We start from the raw sequence: 23,873 nt of genomic DNA, 5'->3' as shown, positions 1-23,873 counted from the left end.
ATTGTTCCTTTAAACAACAATTAATAGCTTAACGAAAACAGTAAGAATGTTTACAAATACTACGTTTATACATACATTCTATTTTTCCTTTTTGTTTTTATTGGTAGTTCATGATATGTATTGATCGGAGTTTATTATTTTGTGAAATTTTTAGGTAGATCGGTAATTCCATACTGGAATTCCATATTTTAATCGCCAAAATACCACAATGAATTTATTCAAGGAACTTTATTTATTATCCAAAAGTAGGAACAAAATAAAAAACCCCTCATCTCTTTCATCTCTTTCAATATAGATAAGACAGTAAATAAGACAATAATAACCTTTTTTCTTTCTTTTTAAGATTGTTTCGGTTAATATATATTTTAATGTAAACTGAGTTACGTAACTATGGATTATTTGTTCCTTAAGAAAGTTCTGTGTGACAACAACTCGTCCAAAAAAAAAACCGTTTTTGAGCCAAAAAATAAAACAAGTAAATAAAAATAAACAAATGAATTATTATTAAGTGTTTTATAATTCGATATTTACAATGATTGGATGGTTTACAAATTACATCCGGGATGTTCCTTTATAATGAATATAATGAATAAATGGAATAAAAAAAAGACAATTCCAATACAATCCGATAATAGTAAATATTTAGTTAATAAATGAACTCATATTATTTTACAGTTTGAGTTAAAATACAAATAAATAGTTATGAATTAAAAATAATTGAAAAAAAAATGTGAATTATTTAGAATTAAAAAATTTATTCGACTAAAGTAGTTTTTATTATTTTTAGGTTAAAAATTATCAAAAAATATTTTATTTGATAAAAAAATATGCATTGGGCATTAAAAGATTTGTGCAATGCTTTTAAATTAAAAAAGAAATCTCAGCTTTTTTTCAGAAATATTATTAAGAAAAAAATTTATTCTAGACCTCTTTTTCATAAACGCTCGCTTTCTTTCTTACACCACACTATTATTACGATATATTAGTACAATAAAAAAAAAAAACTTTTTATATTTGATAAAAGTACAAAAATGTTCTTTCTCTAACAATTACGCTTTGCAATAGGTAAATTTATTCTGGTTTCTTTGAGTTTTGGATTAGATTATTATGTATTGTTTGAAATAAACTTTTTTCAATAGGATTGAACCCTTGACGTTCTTTTATTAAAAATGAAATACCCGATTTTTTTTTATTAAAAAACGAAAGGAGACATTAAATCAACTGATTTTTTTTTATTAAATAACGAAAGCCAGCATTAAAAAACCGATTTATTAAAAAATGAAAAAAAATGGAGTTTTTGCATTCTTTATATATATTTAGGTCTCTACCCACTTTTTTATTTTAAAAAATAAAAAAGCTTGTTACACAGAATAATTTAAATAAATAAATATGTGATAGCTAATGCATAATGCATAATGTATTTTTTTGCACTATTCCAAAAATTGACACATTTAAGCGAAAAAGTTGGAAATGATCTAATCACTTCAATCTCTAAATATTGAATTATATAAAAAATACTTTCGTTTATTTTTTTTTAAATGTACTATAAAATTAATAAATTAAATATGGATTTTTACTTATTAGAGATGTTCCATGATCATTTAAAAGAAAGAGAATAAATTATTATAATAAAATGATGAATATTATATATATTAGAATTCAACCTTAGAGTTCTCTACTTGAGCTGATGTACTACGGATTACAGAAACCGGTTGATACACTGTGCGAGGGTTTGTGTTAACCTACGAACGATTAATTCAAGATCAAGTCCTCTAAAAGACAAAGCCTTTCTAACGCAGAAAATAGAATCCGAGCGGAGGATATTCTTCTTCTCGTACCACTCTAAAGTCGAAAATCTCATATATTGCGTCGCACACTTATAAGAAATTAAAGATGCACGCATGCACGTATAACCATTCCGCTCCATATACCAGGATTCCAGGAAACAAAGTGATAACCAGCGCAAATATAAGCTAAGCGCATCTAGTTTAACAAGTCCCAACAATATTTTTCTTTTCTTTTGCTGCCGATGATATTGATTCCATCTTGTTGAAAATATTCTCGTTGCATTTGGATATCCTACTGATACTCAAAATAATTTACTTCAACAACTTCAGTCATCATCGTGGGAGCTCAACCATTACCATGGCAGCTTCAGCAACCCCAACCATTAACAATTGTAATAAATTAAAATCGATTTTTTCATTAAATATTATGCTTTTGTATAAATTGTACAATATACAATTTATTTGTTAATGTCCAAAATTATTAGAAAAACATTCACCTAAAACTGATATTTAAATACTAATATTTAAATAAGAATAATTAAAATTACTTTTGATTCCCACAACTCTAGTTATTAATTTTAATTCTTGTATAATTAAGATTTTTTTTAGATTTTATTATATCAAAACTCCAAATAAAACAAATTCATACAACTGAACGTGGAAAAGTAGTATTTATTTTTAAAAAGATATAAATATAATTTGTTATAAGATTTTAACTTCTTAAATCTCCGTTTTCCAAAATTCTAAATTCTAATTATTATTTTAAAACTATACACTTACTATTTGAATTAACTTATAACGAGTATATACTATTTTTCATCTGTTCAAATAATTCTTTGAAAATAAGATTTTGTATTCAGAAATACATTTCTAAAGGGGTTAGATGCGACTCGTTTTTGAATCATATTAACGTTTGATAACAAAATTTACCTATGTTTGGAATTAATTTTAATCCATACGTTCATGATTCCATTTTGCAAATTCCTTCTGTTCTTGAACAGAATAAGGATCTAATATTTTATTTTATTATTATTATTAAAAAGAAAACGAATTATTAAATATAGTACAATAATAAGTTCAAAAAAAAATAGTTGTTTAATATATATACCTTTGAAACCTGTTCGCTCCCAATAAAGTTTATGGGAAATTAAGTCTTTTGGTCTATCAGGATGGGGATGAGCTCGTTCTATAATTTATTAAATTATTAAAAATAAGTTTCACCTAAAAGAAAAAAAAAAGAGGAGGAATATAATTTACCATCAATATGTTGTATATCAATTCTTTGATTTCCTAATCTACAATTTTCTTCATTTTGACAATAATCAACATGAGGATGTCTGCCTAAACCTTTACATTTCTAATAAAAGAAATAATTTTAATTAATAATTTAAATACGCAAGAAATTATAAATTAATATATTACTTACTAAATTACAAAGAACTTCTTGTCTAATAATTGAAAGATGTTTATTTTAATTAAAAAACAAATTACGTGATCAGTGTAATAATAAATTCAATTTTTAATATCATATATACCCTGTAAATTCAAAATTATCATCACTTGTGAATTCATTCGGTTTCATATTACCATGTCTTGTTTCATGAATTTGTGTATGTCCATAAGGCAACGTACACTAAATTTTTTTTTTTAAAAAAAAAAATTAGAATTGAGTTCCTCAATAAAACAATAAATTTTTCTTTTTAATACATACATAATATTCACAGTATTTACACTTCACGTTACAATAATGAAATCCATCTTCTTTATGAGTGTGTTTTCCGATATGTTCAAATTCATTCGGAGGTATTTTTTTACTGCATTTTAATTTTTCATTTGATTGAATATACTAATCGTTTATAAAGTTAAAGGTCAGTACATTATATCTTCATTACATAAATTGCTCATAAAAAAAAATTTTATTGATTATACCTTTGTACGGGTTATTTGCTGTTTAGGTTCAATTACAACTTTACAAACACCATCATCTTCACAAAATTCTTGGCACAGATGCTCATTTCTTAAAATATAAGGAGTTTTAAAGTAATTTTTTTTTTTAAAAAAAAAATTCGAAATAATAAAAAAACTAAAGAATAAAAAAATTTCTAATACATACCCACAAAAATGATCAACCATTAAGTCAGAATACGAATGGAAGTGATCATTACTTTGACATCTTTTCTGACAACTTGGAATTGGACATTGGATTGGACAAGTTTCATTCTCACAACGGTGTGAATCATGTTCTTCATTATATGGCATAACACATTTATTAGGGCAACGATAATCTCCTTTTTGAGTATATGTTGATAATGAGCAATCTTCTCCACAGTAATGGAGTGTTGATTCACATAAATGTTCACCGTCATGTCCAATTTCCTTTGAGCAAATTCTCTGACAATTGAGTTTATCGATAAGATTGCATGGTTCACCACATAAATGATTTTGATCACAAACATGTTTTCCTTCATGACCAGCTATATAAATACAATTTGGAACCAATTTTCTGTTGTGGGTTCCATCAAAATTACAAATAAAATGGCATTTATGATCAGTCAAGCAATCGTGATTATTTTCGTGATCACGATTTTTGACACATTTTAAACCACATCGATGACATGTTGATCCACATAAAATCCATAAAAGTGTAAGTCTGTCTGTTTCTTGTTCCATTGCATATTTTTCATGTACAATGTCATTATTATCTTGTGGAAACTTGGAAGTATTCTGTAAGTACCATTCTTTAACACGTGAAACACGTCGTTCAATAACGTACTTGATGAATTTGTCAAAGTTGGCAAACCATTTGCTGTCATCAGATGATTCTTTTCGCGATTGTACAACGTCTTCAAAGTATTTTCTTAAATTATCAAAAAATTCTTCAAAAGCCCCATTTTCATCAAGTAACTGAATATCGGAATCTGGTAATATTTTAGCCGATTCTTTGAAGTCATTTAAAATGTCGGACAGGCTGACTATTGGATCATCAATTGGTTTTTCAGTATCATAATTCTATTGTCAAAAATAAATAAATAAATAAAATAGTTTTAATATTTCAAATATAAGCGAAAAAATTTCTTACCATAAGTTCTCTGGTGACATAATCTTTTTGTTCCAAGCCACAAGAAATAACAGTTGGAAGCAACCTTTTTAATGTCGCAATACGGATCTGCATGAGAGTTTCTTCTAATGAACTCCAATCACATATCTAAAGTTAAATACTATCAGTACTTATTAATAAACAATACTGTCAATTTTTTCATTAAATAAATATAATATTTGCGAACCTTCAATTTAGCCATAACTACTTTAGTATTTTGCAAGAAAGTCCTAGCATTTTCGTGTTTTTCTTCCTGCTTAGCTAACTTCTTACTGACATTTTCCAAGTTTTTAAACCATGCAGCATCATTGAACGCCGGCCAAGAAATAATATCCATTTTTCCTTTGTACATTTTTGTCATAAAGTTACCTTCACCTTCCTAAAAACATTATTAAATGTGAGACGTACCGACTGGTTTTGTTTTTTCAAGCAATATGATTTACCTCTAAAACAAATTGAGAGAGGTTTGACTTAAATTCTTTAACGATGTCTTCTTTGCTAGCATTAGGAGCATCATCTAAAACAATACTCAGTTTTGCCTGAATAAAAAAAAAAGAAATATTAAAAGGTACAACTAAATAATCATAAGAGATAACTCGTGAAAAAATTGTTAGACGAACCTGAGGAATTTTTGAACCTGACTCGAAAAACAATGCACCATCTTGAAATTTTTGAAACATTGTTAACGTATCTTTATTTACATCAGGTTGATTCTATTTTAAAAGTTATCATGTTAACAACATATGTAAAAATGATAATATAAATGAAAAAAAAAACCTATGATATTAACCTTAAAGAGAATGAGATTTGAAACGATTGTATTAAAAAGCATTAAAAACAAGTCTAAAAAAGAGAGAAATTACATTAATAAAGATTTATTAAATATATAGATATATTTTAGTCTACCTTCTTGTGGAGTTCTCTTTTGACCTTCAAAATTAAGTGCGACATAAAGATATTTCTTCGTGTATACTATAGAATAGTAACAATAAAATTAACAAGTCTATTTATGCTTCTAATAAAAAAATTATAAGAAATTTTAAATTCACCTAATGACATCCATATACCTTCAGTACAACCCTGAAAATGAATTATAATTTAATATATTTTTTAAAATTAATTATAAAGAACAATCATAATGCTTACCATCGCTGACTCGTCAAATGAGGTCCCGATAAGATGATTCAACATAAGTGACTTTTCGCATGATTGTTCACCCATGGTAGAAACAACTTTGATTTTTTTATTACCAAAATATTTGAAAATTCCTTCGTACCATCCAAAAGATATACTCTTTGCTATACTATCTATATAATGGCCATAACCATTATCAAATTCGACCCGACCTTCATCCCAGGACAATCCATCTTTAAGAAGTTGAAACGAATTATTTTTTGTTACAGCAATTTGTATGGGAATTAGACAACAAAGTTTAATCATCCATTCTCCTAGGTCGTAATATGATGAATATTTACTTAGAAATCTCACATCATCAATATCAAGTTCTTGGAAAGTAATTACTGGTACGGAAAATTTCTTTAATATTGCTGCGAATTTCTTTACAGAATGCCTTAAGCTCTCGATTACATAATTTTCAAATCTTTCCGTATATTCTTCAATATCAATATCATTAGTTTCATCAATATCAAGGACAATTTTTAAGTTAAAAGGATGATTTTGTTGAGGATCTATACAATTTTCAATAGGATATTTCTCAACCATTAATTTATAAACATCGATAAGATAATTCGACTTTGTTTTCGATTCAATAGGTTCAACATAAAATTCTGCCCACTTATCAGTTACGTTCGTTGATTTAAATTTGCCAGAAACTCTCAACTTTGTGTCAGAAAGAACTTTGACCACATTATATCTTTCTCCCATTATAACAATATTTTGGCCCTTTTGAATAGTTTTCTCAAAATGAGTACCTTTTCCTTTAACAATGGTACAATCGACATTCTTATGAGAAGAATCAACTAATTTTACACGTCCAGTTGATTGCTTTTGCGTTCGTTCTTGGATATGATAATGAGTTTTCTCCATAGTAACTTTAACTATTGCAGAGGTTAAATATCCATCCGGTAAATCAAATGATAACAAATGAGTTTGTAATTTATTCACACGAGTGAATTGTAAGAATACTAAGGATTCAAGGTTTTGTGGTAAATTAACAACTGTAGAAAAAAGAAATGAGAAAACATTAATAACACATTAAATTTTGTATTATAACATACTGTACAAATTACGAAACTACCTTTACTAACGGAACCTCCAAAATTTGCACAAAAATAAACATAAGCGCGACAAATATCTTTTCCTCTACTGTCAGCAATTTCATCGTCATAAACTTTTTCTTTTACGAAAGCCACAATACAAGAACCATCCGGGGTACTTAAAACATTTGCTGTATTTGATGGAAATTTACTAACTGCAGGTCGAAATCGTTGATTTATAAGGTTAAAAATTCGTGCTTGACCACCTTTCTCAACAAAACAAAGTTCTTCGGTATCCTTAATAAATAAGAAATATTGAATATCTGGAACCATATCATTATAACATCGTAATAATTCGATATCTGGATTTCGTGCATATAAATTTGTTTGATCATCACTAAAAGAGTATACATTCAACTAATTAAAAAAACAAATAGAAGAGTTAAATTTATTAATATAATATTAGATTTTATAAACATCAAAACTTACCATAGTTCTATTTGTATCAAATATAGCAATTAATTCTTTTGGTTCATTAACTGCAACAAGGAAATTTTCATTTATATTCAATATTTTAATTGGTTTGATTGAATCAGATTTTTTAAATCTTCGTGCCAATTGTTGAGCGGTATCAAAGAATATTTCAACTCGTTTCTTGTTTTTATTGTAAAGCACAAGAAGGAATTTACAATTTTCGAATTGAGATATTTTTCTGAGGTTTTAGAAAATAAATAATTAAAAGATTGTTAAAAAAATGACAAATATTATAGAATATTGTACCTGAAATCGTAGATTGTAGGATCAATCATAAAATCAACACCATATTGACCAGTAGAAAAATCTGAAGATAAAATTAGATTTGGTACATAAGACTCATCATCTTGAACATGAGAATCATCCGATTTATCTAACAATGTTTCGTAAATAGTTATTTGCAATCGATTTGTCTCTAACTCATAATTTAAGCAGAATTGTCGTTCTTTATCTGTTATATCTGTTATAAAAATAATTTGGAATGTTTAATAAAGAAATAAAATAATAAAATCAATGATGATCAATTATTACCTGTAACATTTGATATATTTGACAGGTTCAAACGTAGTAGTCTAAAAAATGGTCAAAATAACTAAATAAATGGTGATTTTAAAAAATGTCTTAATAAATATAGCTTACCCATCACGGTGACCTTTTTCTAATTCATAACATATTCTTTCAAGTTCATGATTCTCAATTTCTTTCTTCTCACGAGAAAAATCATCGTTTATCTTATCCATTAATTGCTTGTTAAAAGAAAATGTTGGAACCATTTCTTTAACGCTATTTGGAAAATTATCTTTTCTCCAATTTTGGTATTCATTTGAGAATACTACTAATACATCTTGTCTTATATGATTTAACTTTGCAAAAAATTGTGAATTAATAATGTCCTGGACAAACTCAGAATCTGATTTAGTAAGAATAAATCTTTTAGATTGTTCGTCGGTCTGATTGATACGTAGTTTATCAAAAGTAAGCTTCTCCTGTGATTTCGATTGGGGAACACTAGAACTCGTAGAGAGGCTCGAAAAGAAATCCCGTGATCGCAGCTCATATTTCTCAACCAATTTATGTGTGTCAGTCTCTACATCAATGAACATACTATAAAATTCTTGAATTGCACGTTCTATAATTTCTTCTGATCTTTTTATATTATTATTCAATAATCTATAAACATTATTTATGACGAGATATGCCATTGCATATCTCTTTTTCAACCTAATCCAATCAGGAGAATTAATTTTAATTTTCTTTATCATATCTTTAACCTCTGGATATTTTGACTGAATTCTATTAATTTCTGAAAAAAAGATTAGTTTAATATAAAATTGGTAATTAATTAATGCCAATAATCTTCATAATAATGAAAATTTTCTTAATTTACCTTCTTCTTCAATAACTTTATCGTCATTTTCCGAGTTGTCAAAAAGATCTTTATCAACAAATGTCTCAAATATGCTAAAAATATATACATACATTTTAGTGAATAATACGATTAATGAAATTAATTATTTAGTTAATTATAATACCTATAAGATTTCTTCCAACCCATCCTAGTAATAATTTCTGCATCTTCTTCCATTGTACGTTTTGCTTGATCAATCTTCTTTTTCATTCGTGATTTCGCAGCATCTATTGCGTCATCAAATGGTTTCAAAAGTTTGGTTTCTGCTTTGAATCCATTTTTTATCAAAAATTCCAATTGTTTCATATCCATCGATTTACGATCAATGTATAAACTACGCTCTTGAAGTATTTTACAAAGTTCAGTTGAAAATGATGCAGCCGAAAAAGTCAAATCGTTTTTACTTAATTTTTTCACCATCTTTCTAGTAATGAATGATTGATTCGTAGTTGATTCAACCACTATAAAATAAAATAAAAAAAATTATCATCTCTTGATATAAACAAAATTTACATATGCAAAAAAATAAATTAATTTGATTACCAATCGGATACAAAGGTACATCGTATTGATGATTAACGTTCATATCGGTTTTGATTTTAAGAGATAAATTCACCTTCAATAAAAATTTATGTTAATTTTCAAGAAAGTATCGCATAATACAAGTTAATACTTAAAAAGTATAAATAAAAACCTTAAAACCATCATGAACTTCGAAGTCATCCTGTTCTTCTTGACTTTTCTTGACTTCAAATTCATAACATGATTCATTTTCATCACTTGTATTGAGATCAGGATTGTTTAAATTCCAATCAAAACTTTCCAGATCATTATCGATCATAAAGCAAAGCTGATGATCAGTAAGATTTGTCAAATATCTATAATATTAGATTAAATAAGTTAGCGAGATTTTTTTAAAAAACATGATAATTTATAATACATACTTATGAAAATTAATCATATTTTGTTTCTTTTGCGGGGAAGCATTTTCCTCATAGCAACCGTTTTCAGGCCAATGAATAACTAAACCTAAATCTGGGTTCACAACTAATAAATAAATACCTGGACGTAAAGAAGGTTTATTCACATCTTCCATGGAAGATTGTGAATCTGTAAGTAAGTTATGACTAAATAAAGAGAAAATTTTTTAATTACGATTATCAAAATAAAACATAAGAATTTACGAATAAAATACATTACATTTTTTGGTTGATAATTTTATTATTTAATAAGAATTTTGCTATCAAAGCATGATTTCCATAACATCCGATAAGGCGAAATGAAATCGAATTCAGCTTTGTATAATTAATTTCAGAAATAGATTTGAAACTTAATGGAAACCAATCGTTGCATAGCTTCTTCAAAGAATCCTTGGAAAGAATTATATGGTCTGCTAAAATATGTGATTAGAAAATTAATTTTTCTTTGAGAAATATGATGAATAAATACAAATAAAACATACCAGAACTACTTGAATCATCAGCTTTAGATAACAAACGATATAATCCAGGAATATATTCGACCAAGTCTTTACCATATTCAGTTTGAGTATTCATATAAAATTTTTGATTTTTAAGAACATTACGAATACTCTTCTTGGAATCAGGTTTGTTTTTATAATCAGATTTGTTCTTAATATCTGGTTTGTTCTTAATGTCACTTCCAAAAGCTTTTCTAATATTTGTATCGTTATTATCTAAATTTTGAGCAGTTTTGCTCATTATTTCGTCGTAACTAATTTGAATTGGGCTTTCAAATTGATGTGATATTTGAGATTCTTCAGTCAAAGATTCACTATACCGAGACATGGAAGCATTTTCGTCATAACTTTGTTGATCTTCTTGAAACTCATTACTGGAAAAAATATTATACGGTGGTGGAAAAATTTGACTCAAATTTTGCTCAAGTAATTCAACTTGATTTACATCAAAATCATTTACAAATGGAGGTAAGAGAGAAGATTCAATTTCATTTTCATCTAGTGTACTTAAAGAATTTTCGGATTCGATACTAGTTTGACGCTGCATCGAAGTAGGGTTGATAAGAACGGTAGATCCATTTATGGAATCATCCTGAAAATCTAAAAAAAAAAAATTGATATGAATAATCATGTTTTCAATATTTACATTTTTATCATTTAATATTTAATATTTAAAAAGATTTTTTATAATTCTATTATTTTATACACATACTACTGATACAAGGTTATATTCATTTTAATTTAATTTAATTTTATTTTACTTTTATTTATTTTTTTAAAACAATAATAACACCGTTTTTTTTTTAAAAAAGAAAAACAAAATCGGGAACAAGGTATAATATAATATATGGTTAAAACTGTAAATGGAAATCTACTTTATAAAATTCTTACCAGAATTATCAGAAGCTCGGTCAGAATCTTGAACTCGCATACTGTAAATGCAATTATGAGCACGAGAAAAAAAAAAGGATTTCTGCCTGGGAAATCGTTCCTTTTTATAAACGAATTTTCTATTGTTGTTTATCAATAATTATTGATACCTTTTTTATAATTTGTACAACAATCGTTTTTAAGGTCTATCAAGAAAATTAGCCACGAAAAGTAATATTACTTGGATTTCATAATCTGGATTAACTAAATTTGTAATAAGCCGCAATATGCAGCGTTTATACCTAATCATTACAATCATTGACGGAAATTCCGTTTGATGCAACAAACCTTAAAAGTCACAAAGTAGAATAACAAATAAACTGGGTATTAAGGTATTTTATTTTCCCGATTATTTTTAATATTAAATAGACATAATAATAGTGTTGCGTGCCGTAAAGTTGTAACAGAGTTGGAAGGTTGTGACGTAATGTCGTAGAGCTGTAATGTTTTGCCGTAATTTTCCAACCAGTTGTAAATTGTAATTGGATTTAACCATAGTTTTATTATTAATATTGATTTAAATATTTTAATAATTTTTTGTATCACACGAACATTTTTAATAAAAATTCTTTAGATTTTTGTTTACTATTTACCATCTTTAAACATAAATGATTGTATACAAATGCGTATATCTAGATTCATCACCGTATTCCTCTCTTTCATTAATACATTAGAGTGAAAAATTTGAGATCGGAAATCAACCATATCCGAAATATTCAAGTTTAAATTCACCTCGTCTGTATGAAGGCGCTCAGCTGGATTTGGCAATTTAGCACTCTCTGATTCTTCTAGAAAGGCTTCTTCCTCAAGTTCATTAAAAACTATTTCTATGATATTTTTTACCATTTCAGGAGAAATTTCTTCTTGAGCTTGATAAAACTGTTCTGCAGCATTTGATAGATTAAATCGATAAATCTTTGCCAATCCTTCTAATCTATTCACTTTAATTGAGTTCAGCGCTTTCCATATAGCGATGAAAACATTCGTTCACATGCTGCAGAACTTGGTGTAATGGAAAACATGTATTCCACCACACTAATGGAGCTATATAGTAAGGGTTTAGCTTTCCATTTACAATACGTTTTTGATCTTTTAATAACTAATCAAGAACCTGATTTTTTAAAACATTTTAATTATCGTTATAATTTGCCGATTATAATTACGTATTACAACTTTAATACGGCACGTTACAACTTTAAGCCATAGTTTAAATCAGGGTTGCAATCCAAGTTGTAATCCAGAATGCCGTAATTAATACTTGCGGCAGGCAACTTTAATTAATAAGTTGTATTTTAAGGGAATGAGGCTAATAGGCAATGTTGCTCTATGGACTTTAAACAAAGGAACGTTCAAAATAAATTTTAAAAGTTTGACTGCATATTATTTTTAATTGTTTCAATTTAATGATCAAATTATCGTTCCGTAAGACTGCCAGAAATTTTGATATAGCATATGAATTACTATTTAATATACATTTAAAATTTTTATATAAATTGAAACTTTTTTTAAATGAGATAAAATGTGTTATTAATACAATAGAATAGAATTATATAGAGACCACTACTTCAGTTTCGGAATCGATATTATCAAGTAGATAACTTGATTAAACTATGGCTTGTTCATAAAAAGCTTAAATGGCTTATAAATTTACGGGAATAAGCAAATAAATCACGGTCTATTTTTTATTATTAGTTTCAATTTGTAATTGTAGGAAAAACGCAATTTGCTAAACTTTCGAAGTAAATGAACGATAGACCGAGCGTCAACACCTGTAATTGCAGGAACTCAGTGACTTGAGCACCATTCGCCTAAAGATCCAATGAGAATAACGAGTTGCGTGGTCATTCACAATAATTGCTTCACATTGGATTTCTTTGTACTCCTTATAATTAGGTCATTCAATGATGACGAACAATTGAATCAAACTTTATAACATTAGAGAAGAACACTTACAATTACACAAACGTGTTTTCATTCGCAAATGTGATACTTTATTATCTCGAAATCTCGGGATTAGAACATACTAGCTCTTAAACCTACTCACATCAATCAGCATATGATTCGCTATTGTCCAATTTTTCGTTACAATAAAGACTTGAAATAATTTAAAAACAGGTAATAAATTTTTTATTTTTTTTTTATAATCAGATTCTTCTTCCCAACTGAGTTCTTTCCTAAAACCAAGTTTTCTTTTTAATCTTTAGCGGGTTAATATGAAAATTGGGAAATGTATGATGAAACACAGTATGTTTTATATTTTATTTAAAGAATTAATAATAGTTAACGAAAAGAAATAAAAATATTAGGGCGCTACTCTTTGCTATATAACATATAGCGAGTGTTTTATTAGTAAAAAATATTATCCCAAGAGTAAGCGGTGAAAACACACATAACATACCTGCTCGCAAACGTGATTAAATTATGTATTATGCTTAATTATATAAGACCTTAAATGGTTATAACAATCAATATAGACGCGTTTTATTACGATAAAAATAAAAGATTTTAATTAATATATTGTTCTATATAATGTAATTTTTCTTTTCTAAATTAAAATGAATTTGTTAATTGATAAAATTATTAATGCACTTTATGTTTGATGAACTTGTAATTTCTATTTAATCACTATCATTCCATAATTTATCTAATCTATATGAAATACTATTCTTAAATTCTTCTTCAGCGTTATTGTAATTGGGACTTCTCATTGTATTATCGATGTTATCTATACCATGACATTGATGTTTTTGAATAGAATCTTTTAACCTTCTATCAAAATTTTGCCAAACTTCTTTAATACTTATACCATCATTTGTTCCTACGGTTATCGATTCTTTTATTGATATTTCTTTAACTATGAATGAAACTTCATTTTGTAAGGATTTTTGTATATTGATTATTTCAAGAATCGCATCTAAATAAATCAAATGAATTTTATTATCTAATCTTGATAAGAAAGCTTTAGATCCTCCATTTATATTTCTAAAAAAAAAAGAAAAAATTTAAATGAAGTTAGAATAAATAATGATAAAAATATCAATATTATAAAATCAACTATTTTAGAATACTTACAAACTTGCTTCAAACGCTTTTTTATGAGGTGATTTCTTTGTGGAATGAATAATGTTAATCAATTCCTCATAACATTTTAATAATTTACCAACATGACTAAGCCAAACTTGTTGGCTATTATCATCAAATCCATGATATAATGCAATACTTTCAAAATAATAGTAAGGAGTAATTTCGGATAATCCTTTATATGCAACATTATGTTCTTTAAGTACTATTTCTTTTGGTTTTAATTTAGGATTATTAGGTAATTCGTTTTTTAACTTATTCCTACTTTTGTTCATTTCGTTAAAAATTGTATTAATACGTTTGGAAATTTTTCTTAATTCACCATCATATTTTGTAATAAATTTCCTGTTCTGAATATCCAATGTACATTTTTTAATTATTCTTCCATATCTTTTAATATCTTTGATCGGTGCTTGACATTCTGGACATGTTTTTACACTTGTTGAAGTTGGAAGCAATTTAACTGACGTCCATCCTCTATCGATCGAACCTTCATAATAATCTTTCATTCCCATATGATTATCCATAGATTTCATTGTATATATATGGCCGCAAGAAAGAAAAATCATCCTTTCTTTATTCCAATCTACCTTACTAAACGTAGTTTTATTGATTCTATCCGATACTGGTTTTTTTTTAAACAAATCATGTTAATAACAAATAAATTTATAAATAACGAATAATATCAATTAAATTAAATTACCTTGATTTTTAACTTCTTTGGGAGCACATTTAGCGTTAGCACAAGGAGGACAAATTTCACCACAAACGCCAGCACATGTATGCCCACATCTCAATTTTTTATCACATCTTTCATTACAAGGTAATCTATCACAAGGAATTCCACAACTTAACTCGCATTTTCCTTTATGCTTACATTCCCACGAACATTGTTTTGCGCACACAGCACAAGGTTCTGAACATTCTTTATTACATGCTTTTTTAGTATGTTCACATGATACCGCACATTTATCATTACAAGACCGACGACATTCACCCATATGGCAATCTTCTTTACACATGTGACCACAATATAATAGCTTTTTACATGTAATCTTACACTTTTGATGTCTTGTTCGCCTGATAAGAATTGCTTCTTTAATTTCTAATTTTTTGTCTTTAAATATGAAATTTTGTGACATAGACCGTCTTTGACATCCAAGACATTTATTTAAACAATCATGTCCACATTTTAATTGTTTTCCACATTTATTTTTGCATAGAACATTATCAACTGACTTAGAACACTAAAATATGAAATTAAAGTTAATGTTAGGAACAATTATTTAAAAACATAAAAATTACAATATAAATTAAAAAATATTTTACATACCTGAGTGATAATAGTGTGTTCACAACATGATAATTTTTTTGGGATTTTTTCCGTACACTTGAGTGATTCTTTTCTCCAACATTCAACATTTTTTAATTTATGTCCACATGGAAATTCAAAATCAACATTAACATTACATTTAGGTATTTCTTTTTGACTACATTTAACATTTAGTAATGTATGTCCACAAGGTAACTTAATATCAATAGAAGCATTACATTTGATTTCTTTCTCTTTAATTTCCCAACAATCAACATATCCTGACATATGTCCACAAGGTAATTTAGTCTTAACAAGATGATTACATTTAGGTATATTTTCACTTTGATCTTTTTTGCAGCATTCAATCTTTAATGTATGATCACAACCAGGTGATTCAATATCAACCGGAAACTTGCATGTAAATGACTCTTCATTTTGAACTCTATAACATTCAACATTTTGTAATAGATGTCCGCAAACAGGTAATGTAATATCCTTAGTAGTATTACATTTAATTTTTTCTTTATTTTTATTTTGCCAGCATTCAGCATTTTCTAATATATGTCCACAAGGTAATTCAATATCATCAGGAGCGGTACATTTGATTTCTTCTTTGATTTCATTTTTATGACATTCGACATTTTGTAATATATGTCCACAAGGCAATGTAATATTAGTAGAAGCACTACACTTAGGTAATTGTCTATGTTTATTTTTCCAACATTCAACATCTTGTAATGTATGTCCGCAAGATAATGTAACATTAATAGAGGTTTTACACTTGATGCTTTCTTTATCTTTATCCAAACAACATTTAGCTTTTGGTAATGTATGTCCACAACCAGGTAATATAAGATCAATAGGTTCATCACATTCAATTTTTTCTCTATTTTGATTTCTCCAACATTCAGCACTATATAATGTATGTCCACAAAGTAATTGGATATCAACTGGAGATCTACATGCAGGTATATCATTGTTTCGAGCTCTCCAACATTCAACATCTTGTAATGTGTGTCCACAGTCAGGTAATTTAATATCAATTGGATACCGACATTCAGGTAGATCATCATTTTGAACTCTCCAACATTCAACATCTTGTAATGTGTGTCCACAGTCAGGTAATTTAATATCAATTGGATACCGACATTCAGGTAGATCATTATTTTGAGCTCTCCAACATTCAACATCTTGTAATGTGTGTCCACAGTCAGGTAATTTAATATCAATTGGATACCGACATTCAGGTAGATCATCATTTTGAACTCTCCAACATTCAACATCTTTTAATGTGTGCCCACAGCCAGGTAATATAATATCCATTGGAAAACAGCATTTAGGCATAACGTTATCTTGAACTCTCCAACATTCAACCTTTGGTAATGAATGTCTACAAGGTAATCTAACATTTTCAATGGGAGCATTACATTTTTCACAATCTTCATAGCAATATTTTGGACATTTATGATCACATTTAAATCTTTCACAAGGCTTACGACATTTATATTTCTTATGATCGCGATCGTTGAAATGACATTTATCAACACATGTATGTTTGCAAGAAAGTAGCTTATTACAAATACTACGGCATCCACCATTTGGAGAACAAAATTCGGCAAATTGTTCGGGTTTAGTGACAACCTCTTTGCAATCAGGATGTAGTTTACATACAATTGGCATACCAGGACCAATTTGTGATGGATCACGCTTGTGTAAGATATCAACTACCTTAGCCCACATGTCCAGAGATTTTGATGCCATCAACTTAGAATTACCAATAAGATACATTCCTTCCTTAGCACGTGATAATAATACGTTACTTCTATTTTTGCTTTTAAGAAATCCGATAGAGCTATATTTATTACCAGAACAATTACGAACTAATGAAATGATAATTATTTTTGCCTCTTCACCCTGAAAGTTATCAACAGTTCTTAAAATAACTCGTTGATTTAATGGTTTTGAAGTATTATTTTCTTCTCCCTCCATATCAGCAATATTCTCTGCATCTCTCTCATCAATTTCAACGAAAAATGATTTAGATAAAGCATCCTTGATTTTGATCAATTGTCCTGAATAAGGAGTAAGCACTGCTATATCTTCATGTTTAGTATATCCATTTTTAACAAAATATTTAACCATTTCTACAACCATTTTAACTTCATGCATATTTACATGAGATTGTGTCCCGGAATCACCAAAACTATCTTCTGGGTGATTATGATCGATAAAATATACATTATGCTGAGCTCCACATATATTTGGATATTTAGCAGTGTTTTCGCCATCTTCTAGATCATCATAAATTGTACTACTAATTAATTCAGAAATTTCATTTCTCATACGTCTCTGAGTTAAAAGTCGAGTTCTTTCAATTGTAATTGCATTATTACCATCAACAAATCTTTCAAATAATGATTTATTCAATTGATAAATTTCTCCTATTTGTGATTCCATACTAAGAGAATATGTTGAAACACTAGGTCGAAGCTGATTGTGATCCCCTATTAATATTAAATGTTGAGTAGAAGGAGTTAACGCACTAAGAATATGAGCTTCTAAAACTTCACCAGCTTCTTCACAAATAATGATTTTAGGATCAATATATTTAATTAAATTTTGTAATTTAGCAGCACCACTTGTTGTCATACCAATAACATCACTATTTAATAATATTTGACGGCGTTCCTCATCATAAATATCATTCAACTCTTGACGACATCCTTCATGCTTAGTTTGTAAATTCAATAATCTTTCTTCATCAAGTTTTGCACGCCAATAATCATGAAGTTTTTGTCTTTCTTTTTTTGACATTTTCCAAATTGAACAATCCTCTAATAATTCATTCAAAGAACGATCAGTGTTTGGTTTTTCATAATTTTTTACAAATTGTAATTCTTCATTGATAAATTCATCATCATCTGAATCCGTTTCTTCATTATTTAACCAATGATTTTTTCTCTCTTCAATCTTTTTAATATCTTCCCCAATTAACCATTTTTCAAATTCGTGCATCTTCCTTCCTTGAACCTTAATAAATTTATTCTGAGATTCTTCATTTTTTTCTTTATTACTATCTTGAAAACCTTTATCATCAGTTTCTTCATCATCAGTTTCTTCGTCATCAATTTCTTCGTCATCAATTTCTTCATCATCAAATTCTTCATCACTACTCTCTTCAGTTTCAGAATCTTCATCAATTTCTTCAATAATATTTGCTCCCAAGACCCAACTAGGTAAATCAATATGAGTTACATTACTAAATTTATTATAAAAATCTCTCTGAGTATCCTTTAGATATTCAGATACGTCATTCCATATTATGCGACTTTTATAATATGTTTTTATATCCTGAACTTCTTCTTCAATATTTTCTAATTTTTGAAATAATATTGGGATATTACTATTTTTAGGTTTAACTTTACCTAGCATAAAATTTTTAACTTTATCAGATTTTGTTCGAGTACCCAATCTCACTATATTTTTTGTTATATTTTTATCAAGTAAATGCTAAATCATAAAAAGAAAAAAATGAATATTAAATTAGATGAAATAAAACGAATAAAATCTTTAATGATGAATAAGTATTAATTACCTCCAAGAACTGATCAAGAGCATGATTAGTAAAACAAATGGTGAGAATAGGACCAATATTTGCTCGATTATTTTCGGCCAATAATACTTTCATTATTTCAATACCAACTACAGTTTTACCGGTACCAGGTGGTCCTAAAAATTATGAAAAAAGTAAAAATTATTTTGTTAAATTTAATTCTTTTTTTTTGGTCTTTCAAAGAACGTTCATTACCTTCAATTAGTGCAATTTCGCGCGTTAAAGCAGAAATCACTGCTTTAGCTGCAATTGAAAAAATGAATAAATTAATAAAATTTATGTCATGATATGTGGATCTTTTAAAAAAATTAAATCTTTTTGTTACCTTGAGATTCATCCAATATACTATATGCATTAATTTTCTTTGCTACGTCATCATAAGTATGCGTATTAGCGACATTTAATGTTAAATTCTGTTTGTTATCGCATAAAGCTGATAAATCAAATTGAAATCCTGGTGCTCTAGTATACTTTGGAGGGTTAACATTAACATGAATGCTCTCTGAACAGAAATCAAGTTCAGGAGCTAAATATTGTTTAAAGGGGAGAGAAGAAGGCTTGGTAGTTTGAAGTGTTGTAAGAACATGACGATAAGCTTCATAATAAATATTAGTTGATTCTACCATGTAACTTTTTACTTCGTTCGAATTTTTTGAATTATTTTTTGTGGTTGAATTACGAAGTTTTGAAATTTCATTTAATGCAATAGGATAAATTGATAGGTCATTAAAATTGATATGTATTCTAATACGTTCATCTTCTGTCATTTCATCTCTTGACATGATTACACCGAAATAAATTGAATATAAATTAAAATCACGTTCGGAATTCGGATTTGGTAATAAAAGAGCAACGAGATTACCAGGTTTTAATCTTTTACTGTTTCGCCAATATTCTCTTATTTTCCTTATATTTGTTGAATTATGAGTTGGAATAAATTTTAGAGTACAAAACAAACCATTCCATCTATCACAAGCAACATTAACAAATTCTATATTTGCATATACTTGTAAATCGCCATTATCATTTGCACCTTTATTATAAGTATATTTACCTCCTCTATTTAGTACATTCTCCAACTCATTAGATAATCTACCATTATTATTTAAAGTGAAATAATAATTTTTGGATAATAAAGTCAAAAAATTTGATATTCCACCACGAATTGGATTTAACATGTCTTCTCTTAAAAGGCGAAATTGTCTATCAAGTAATTTAGCCGCTCCATTTGGCAAAGTGTGACGTTCGTCAAAAAGTGAAGGTAAATTAGGAGGTTGATCACATAATATTTCTTCTTCTGTAGGAATAATTGATATGTTTGAAATATTTTCAAAATCATTATCATGTCTTTTTTCATCATCATTAGAAGATTCATCAGGTACATTGGAAGTTTCCGAAATATGTTCAGTATTAAACATTTCAATCATAATATTCATTTCATTATCTAGTATCGCGAAAAAATATTTCCTGATCTCCAAATTATCAATTAATGGGTCTCTTGAAATGAGCGGCCTTTCAAGTGATCGTTTATATTTAGCCGTTAAGTCTTGTAAATAGTGAACAATATTATGCATTGTCTCATTAGTGGATGCCTCTTTAATACGACGTAATAACTCTGTAAGAAGTCGTACAATTATCAAAAAAAATATTCCTAGACTATAAAACGTATTAAATAAAAATTAATTAATATATTATTACACTTGATTCGCATATCTGCACGTTTTATGTCAAAATTATTACTTACGAAGGTGGAATGAATGAATATGGTTCCTCGATAAATAATCTATCCACATTAACCTTATTATCTACGATATAATTACGTGAAACAAGCGTTTCCAACATTTTCATCACTTTCTTATGAAAGAACGAGTCCTGTTTTTTTTAAGAAAAAAAAAAGGAATTAATCGTAAAGAAAAGAATAATCCATCACATTTAGTTAGTTTCGTCGATAATACTTACGAGATTTTTATAAATAAGCATAAATATTGCGTCAACATATTTCAAAATGCACTTAGTAATATCAGTTTTTGTCAGTAACCCCAAAAAAGGTAATATAACATATTGAAAGGATAATTTTCTATCATCAAGTCCCGCATCACATGACATAGGGAAATTCATTATTTCTCTTAATCTCTCTAGACCATTATCATTACCTAATTCCGTTACTAATTCTCCGGCTTTTTGAGAATCAGTTGCTACTAATGCTGAAGAAATGAAAATTCTAACATCATTTTGATGCCAAGGGGTTTTCAACAATTTTTTTTTCCAAACGGTAGTAATCGGTTCTCCATTAACAATAAACACTAATTTGTCACTACCTTCATGTGCTAAATTAGGGGGACTAAAATTTTCAATGGCAGTTTTTTGTTGCAATTTCTTTCTTTCAGGAATACTAAGTCTTGGCGTATCATGACCTCTTCCACCACCACGTACTTCCCGAAAGCTTCCTCTTCCACCACCACGTACTTCACGGAAGCTTCCTCTTCCACCACCACGTACTTCACGAAAGCTTCCTCTTCCACCACCACGTACTTCACGAAAGCTTCCTCTTTCACCACCGCGTCCGCCGCGTCCACCACGGTTGAAGTTTGCTCTTGCGTTATAGTTGTTACCACCACCAAACATAGTAACTTTTGGAAAATAAGATTTAAGTATTTAATATTTGTACGATATTTTTATAAATAGCGAAAATTTGATAATTTTCTTTTACTTTTGAATTTTTTCTCTTTTTTTTTAAAAAAAATAACGACTAAGAAAAGAAAAAGAAATACGATGACCCCCTTAAAAATTCTATTCCTTAATGGTTTTTATAATAATTACTTCTTTATTAGCCATATACGTAAACAATGGAGTTGCAAAACAAAGAGTCACAATTATAAAAAAAATGTCAAAGGTTTTAAATAAAAACTTAAAAGGTTGTCATACCGGAGTCCGGAGTTTATATTATGTGGCATAACATATTTTTCCTGGCGAAAAATATCACGAAAGTATTGTACGATATGACGATATGTCTATTTATTAGCCGCAGTTCTTTTTTATATAAACTTCTCCTTTATCGATTTATAAAATCATCATTTTTGGTGAACAAAATGATCTACTTTGCTATATTTGTAAACAATAAATCGCCTTTTTTATCACTAACGGTAAATGAATCCCGTTCTTCCGGACAAAGTATTTTATTTATTGGTAACTTTAAAACGTGTATATCATTCGTATCAAAATACGTTACCAATTTTGTTTCAATTTTGTTTCATCTAATAATAAACCCTTTTCTAAAATTTTTTCCCTTTGCGTAACTTCACAATTCTTTATATATTTCTAAAACTGTACACTATGAGGTTTTAGGTTTTAATTAGAATTATTCAATCAAGAATTTGTAAGCTGCTTCAAGTATAATTTTCAAATTTCAAATATACGTAAGCGAGCTAACGAATTTTCCTTCCCGAATAAGAAAACAATATTTTTTTTTTCGCAAAGCTTTTGACCGGTCGAATTCTTAATAATATATTATTAATCTAGATTTACTGTATTTTTATCTATAATTTGTAAAATTTTCTCCCTTCACATTCCTAAAATATACAATAAGGGATAAACTAACCCTGGGCGTATGATATACATCCCCGAAATTAACTAAAATAGGATTTTAGAATCCAATTTAGTAACACGAAACATGCGCGCATTTTTTTTTACGAATTATGATTTTTACGCCTTTACATTTGACAGCCACCAAAAATGGTAAAAGCCTGTTTTTAAATTTTATTGTTCAGTTAACGACAAAAAAAAGAATTTTTTTTTATATGCTTAACTTTTTTTTTAGTTCGGCCTATTTCTGAAATTTTCTGAATATCAAATTTCTTTTATTGTTCGGCATTGTCCAGTTATTACGAGAACAATTATGTGAATAATTTATTGTTATCACGTGATTACTGGTTACGATATACTTATAGTATTATACTATAGGCGTATGCGTCCTGTCCATTGGACCATTGTAACACTAATCGACTTCAACAGTGGATGTGCTATAAAGTACTTAGAACACTAAACTTTTATAATATCGCATCAAAATTTGGAAAAGAAAAATGTAATCACGTGGTTTCCAAATAACACTCCCTTCAACAATAGACTATATTTTTAGTTCAGAAAGACTATTAAACTTAATTACAGACTATACCTCATTGAAATCCGATAAGTATTCGTCGGATTATGCTCTACTTTTAGTATCAATTTCACATCCTAACAATTCAGTAATAAAGAAAAACAAGTACGAAAAATCACGTGATCAAAAAATATTCAAAATCCGCGCTATAATATCAAAGATCTTGATAAAGATGACTGGACAACTTTCAAAAACAAAATCAATCATCATGTTCAAGTGTTACAACCGACAGATGAATTTTTGAATTTTTATTGAT

At 28.0% G+C, this 23,873-nt stretch overlaps 3 protein-coding genes across 3 annotated transcripts; all 3 read right to left on the bottom strand.

The window, feature by feature from the left end:
* Positions 1–2,440: 2,440 nt before the first annotated feature.
* OCT59_013045 (uncharacterized protein) lies at positions 2,441–11,479 on the bottom strand. Its single transcript, XM_066140559.1, has 30 exons — positions 11,414–11,479; positions 10,505–11,122; positions 10,243–10,432; positions 9,987–10,169; positions 9,737–9,920; positions 9,586–9,658; positions 9,167–9,503; positions 9,022–9,095; positions 8,274–8,937; positions 8,166–8,206; positions 7,881–8,094; positions 7,590–7,812; positions 7,142–7,517; positions 6,031–7,061; positions 5,934–5,964; positions 5,791–5,856; positions 5,675–5,727; positions 5,505–5,597; positions 5,328–5,423; positions 5,072–5,263; positions 4,867–4,992; positions 3,901–4,796; positions 3,717–3,804; positions 3,499–3,633; positions 3,323–3,420; positions 3,214–3,235; positions 3,045–3,144; positions 2,896–2,973; positions 2,718–2,797; positions 2,441–2,621 (listed from the first exon to the last, which is right to left on the bottom strand). The coding sequence occupies exons 1-29, from the start codon at positions 11,451–11,453 to the stop codon at positions 2,736–2,738; spliced, it is 6,384 nt and encodes a 2,127-aa protein (XP_066001437.1). The 5' UTR covers positions 11,454–11,479; the 3' UTR covers positions 2,441–2,621; positions 2,718–2,735.
* A 558-nt stretch (positions 11,480–12,037) lies between these two features.
* OCT59_013044 (uncharacterized protein) lies at positions 12,038–12,298 on the bottom strand (the record flags this gene model as incomplete). Its single annotated transcript, XM_066140558.1, has 1 exon — positions 12,038–12,298. One exon carries the CDS (start codon positions 12,296–12,298, stop codon positions 12,038–12,040), a length of 261 nt encoding a protein of 86 aa, XP_066001436.1.
* Positions 12,299–13,909: 1,611 nt separating this feature from the next.
* On the bottom strand, positions 13,910–22,086 carry OCT59_013043 (uncharacterized protein; the record flags this gene model as incomplete). The annotated part of the gene is made up of 9 exons (XM_025333145.2): positions 13,910–14,434; positions 14,525–15,158; positions 15,237–15,780; positions 15,867–19,358; positions 19,444–19,577; positions 19,657–19,704; positions 19,787–21,117; positions 21,206–21,333; positions 21,421–22,086. The coding sequence occupies 9 exons, from the start codon at positions 22,084–22,086 to the stop codon at positions 14,071–14,073; spliced, it is 7,341 nt and encodes a 2,446-aa protein (XP_025174964.2). The 3' UTR covers positions 13,910–14,070.
* Between the last annotated feature and the right edge of the window lie 1,787 nt (positions 22,087–23,873).

Source organism: Rhizophagus irregularis, chromosome 20, assembly GCF_026210795.1.
Source record: "Rhizophagus irregularis chromosome 20, complete sequence".
NCBI classification, from domain to species: Eukaryota; Fungi; Glomeromycota; class Glomeromycetes; order Glomerales; family Glomeraceae; genus Rhizophagus; species Rhizophagus irregularis.
The sequence above is the reverse complement of the archived record's forward strand: the minus strand, read 5'-3'. Positions and strand labels throughout refer to the sequence as shown.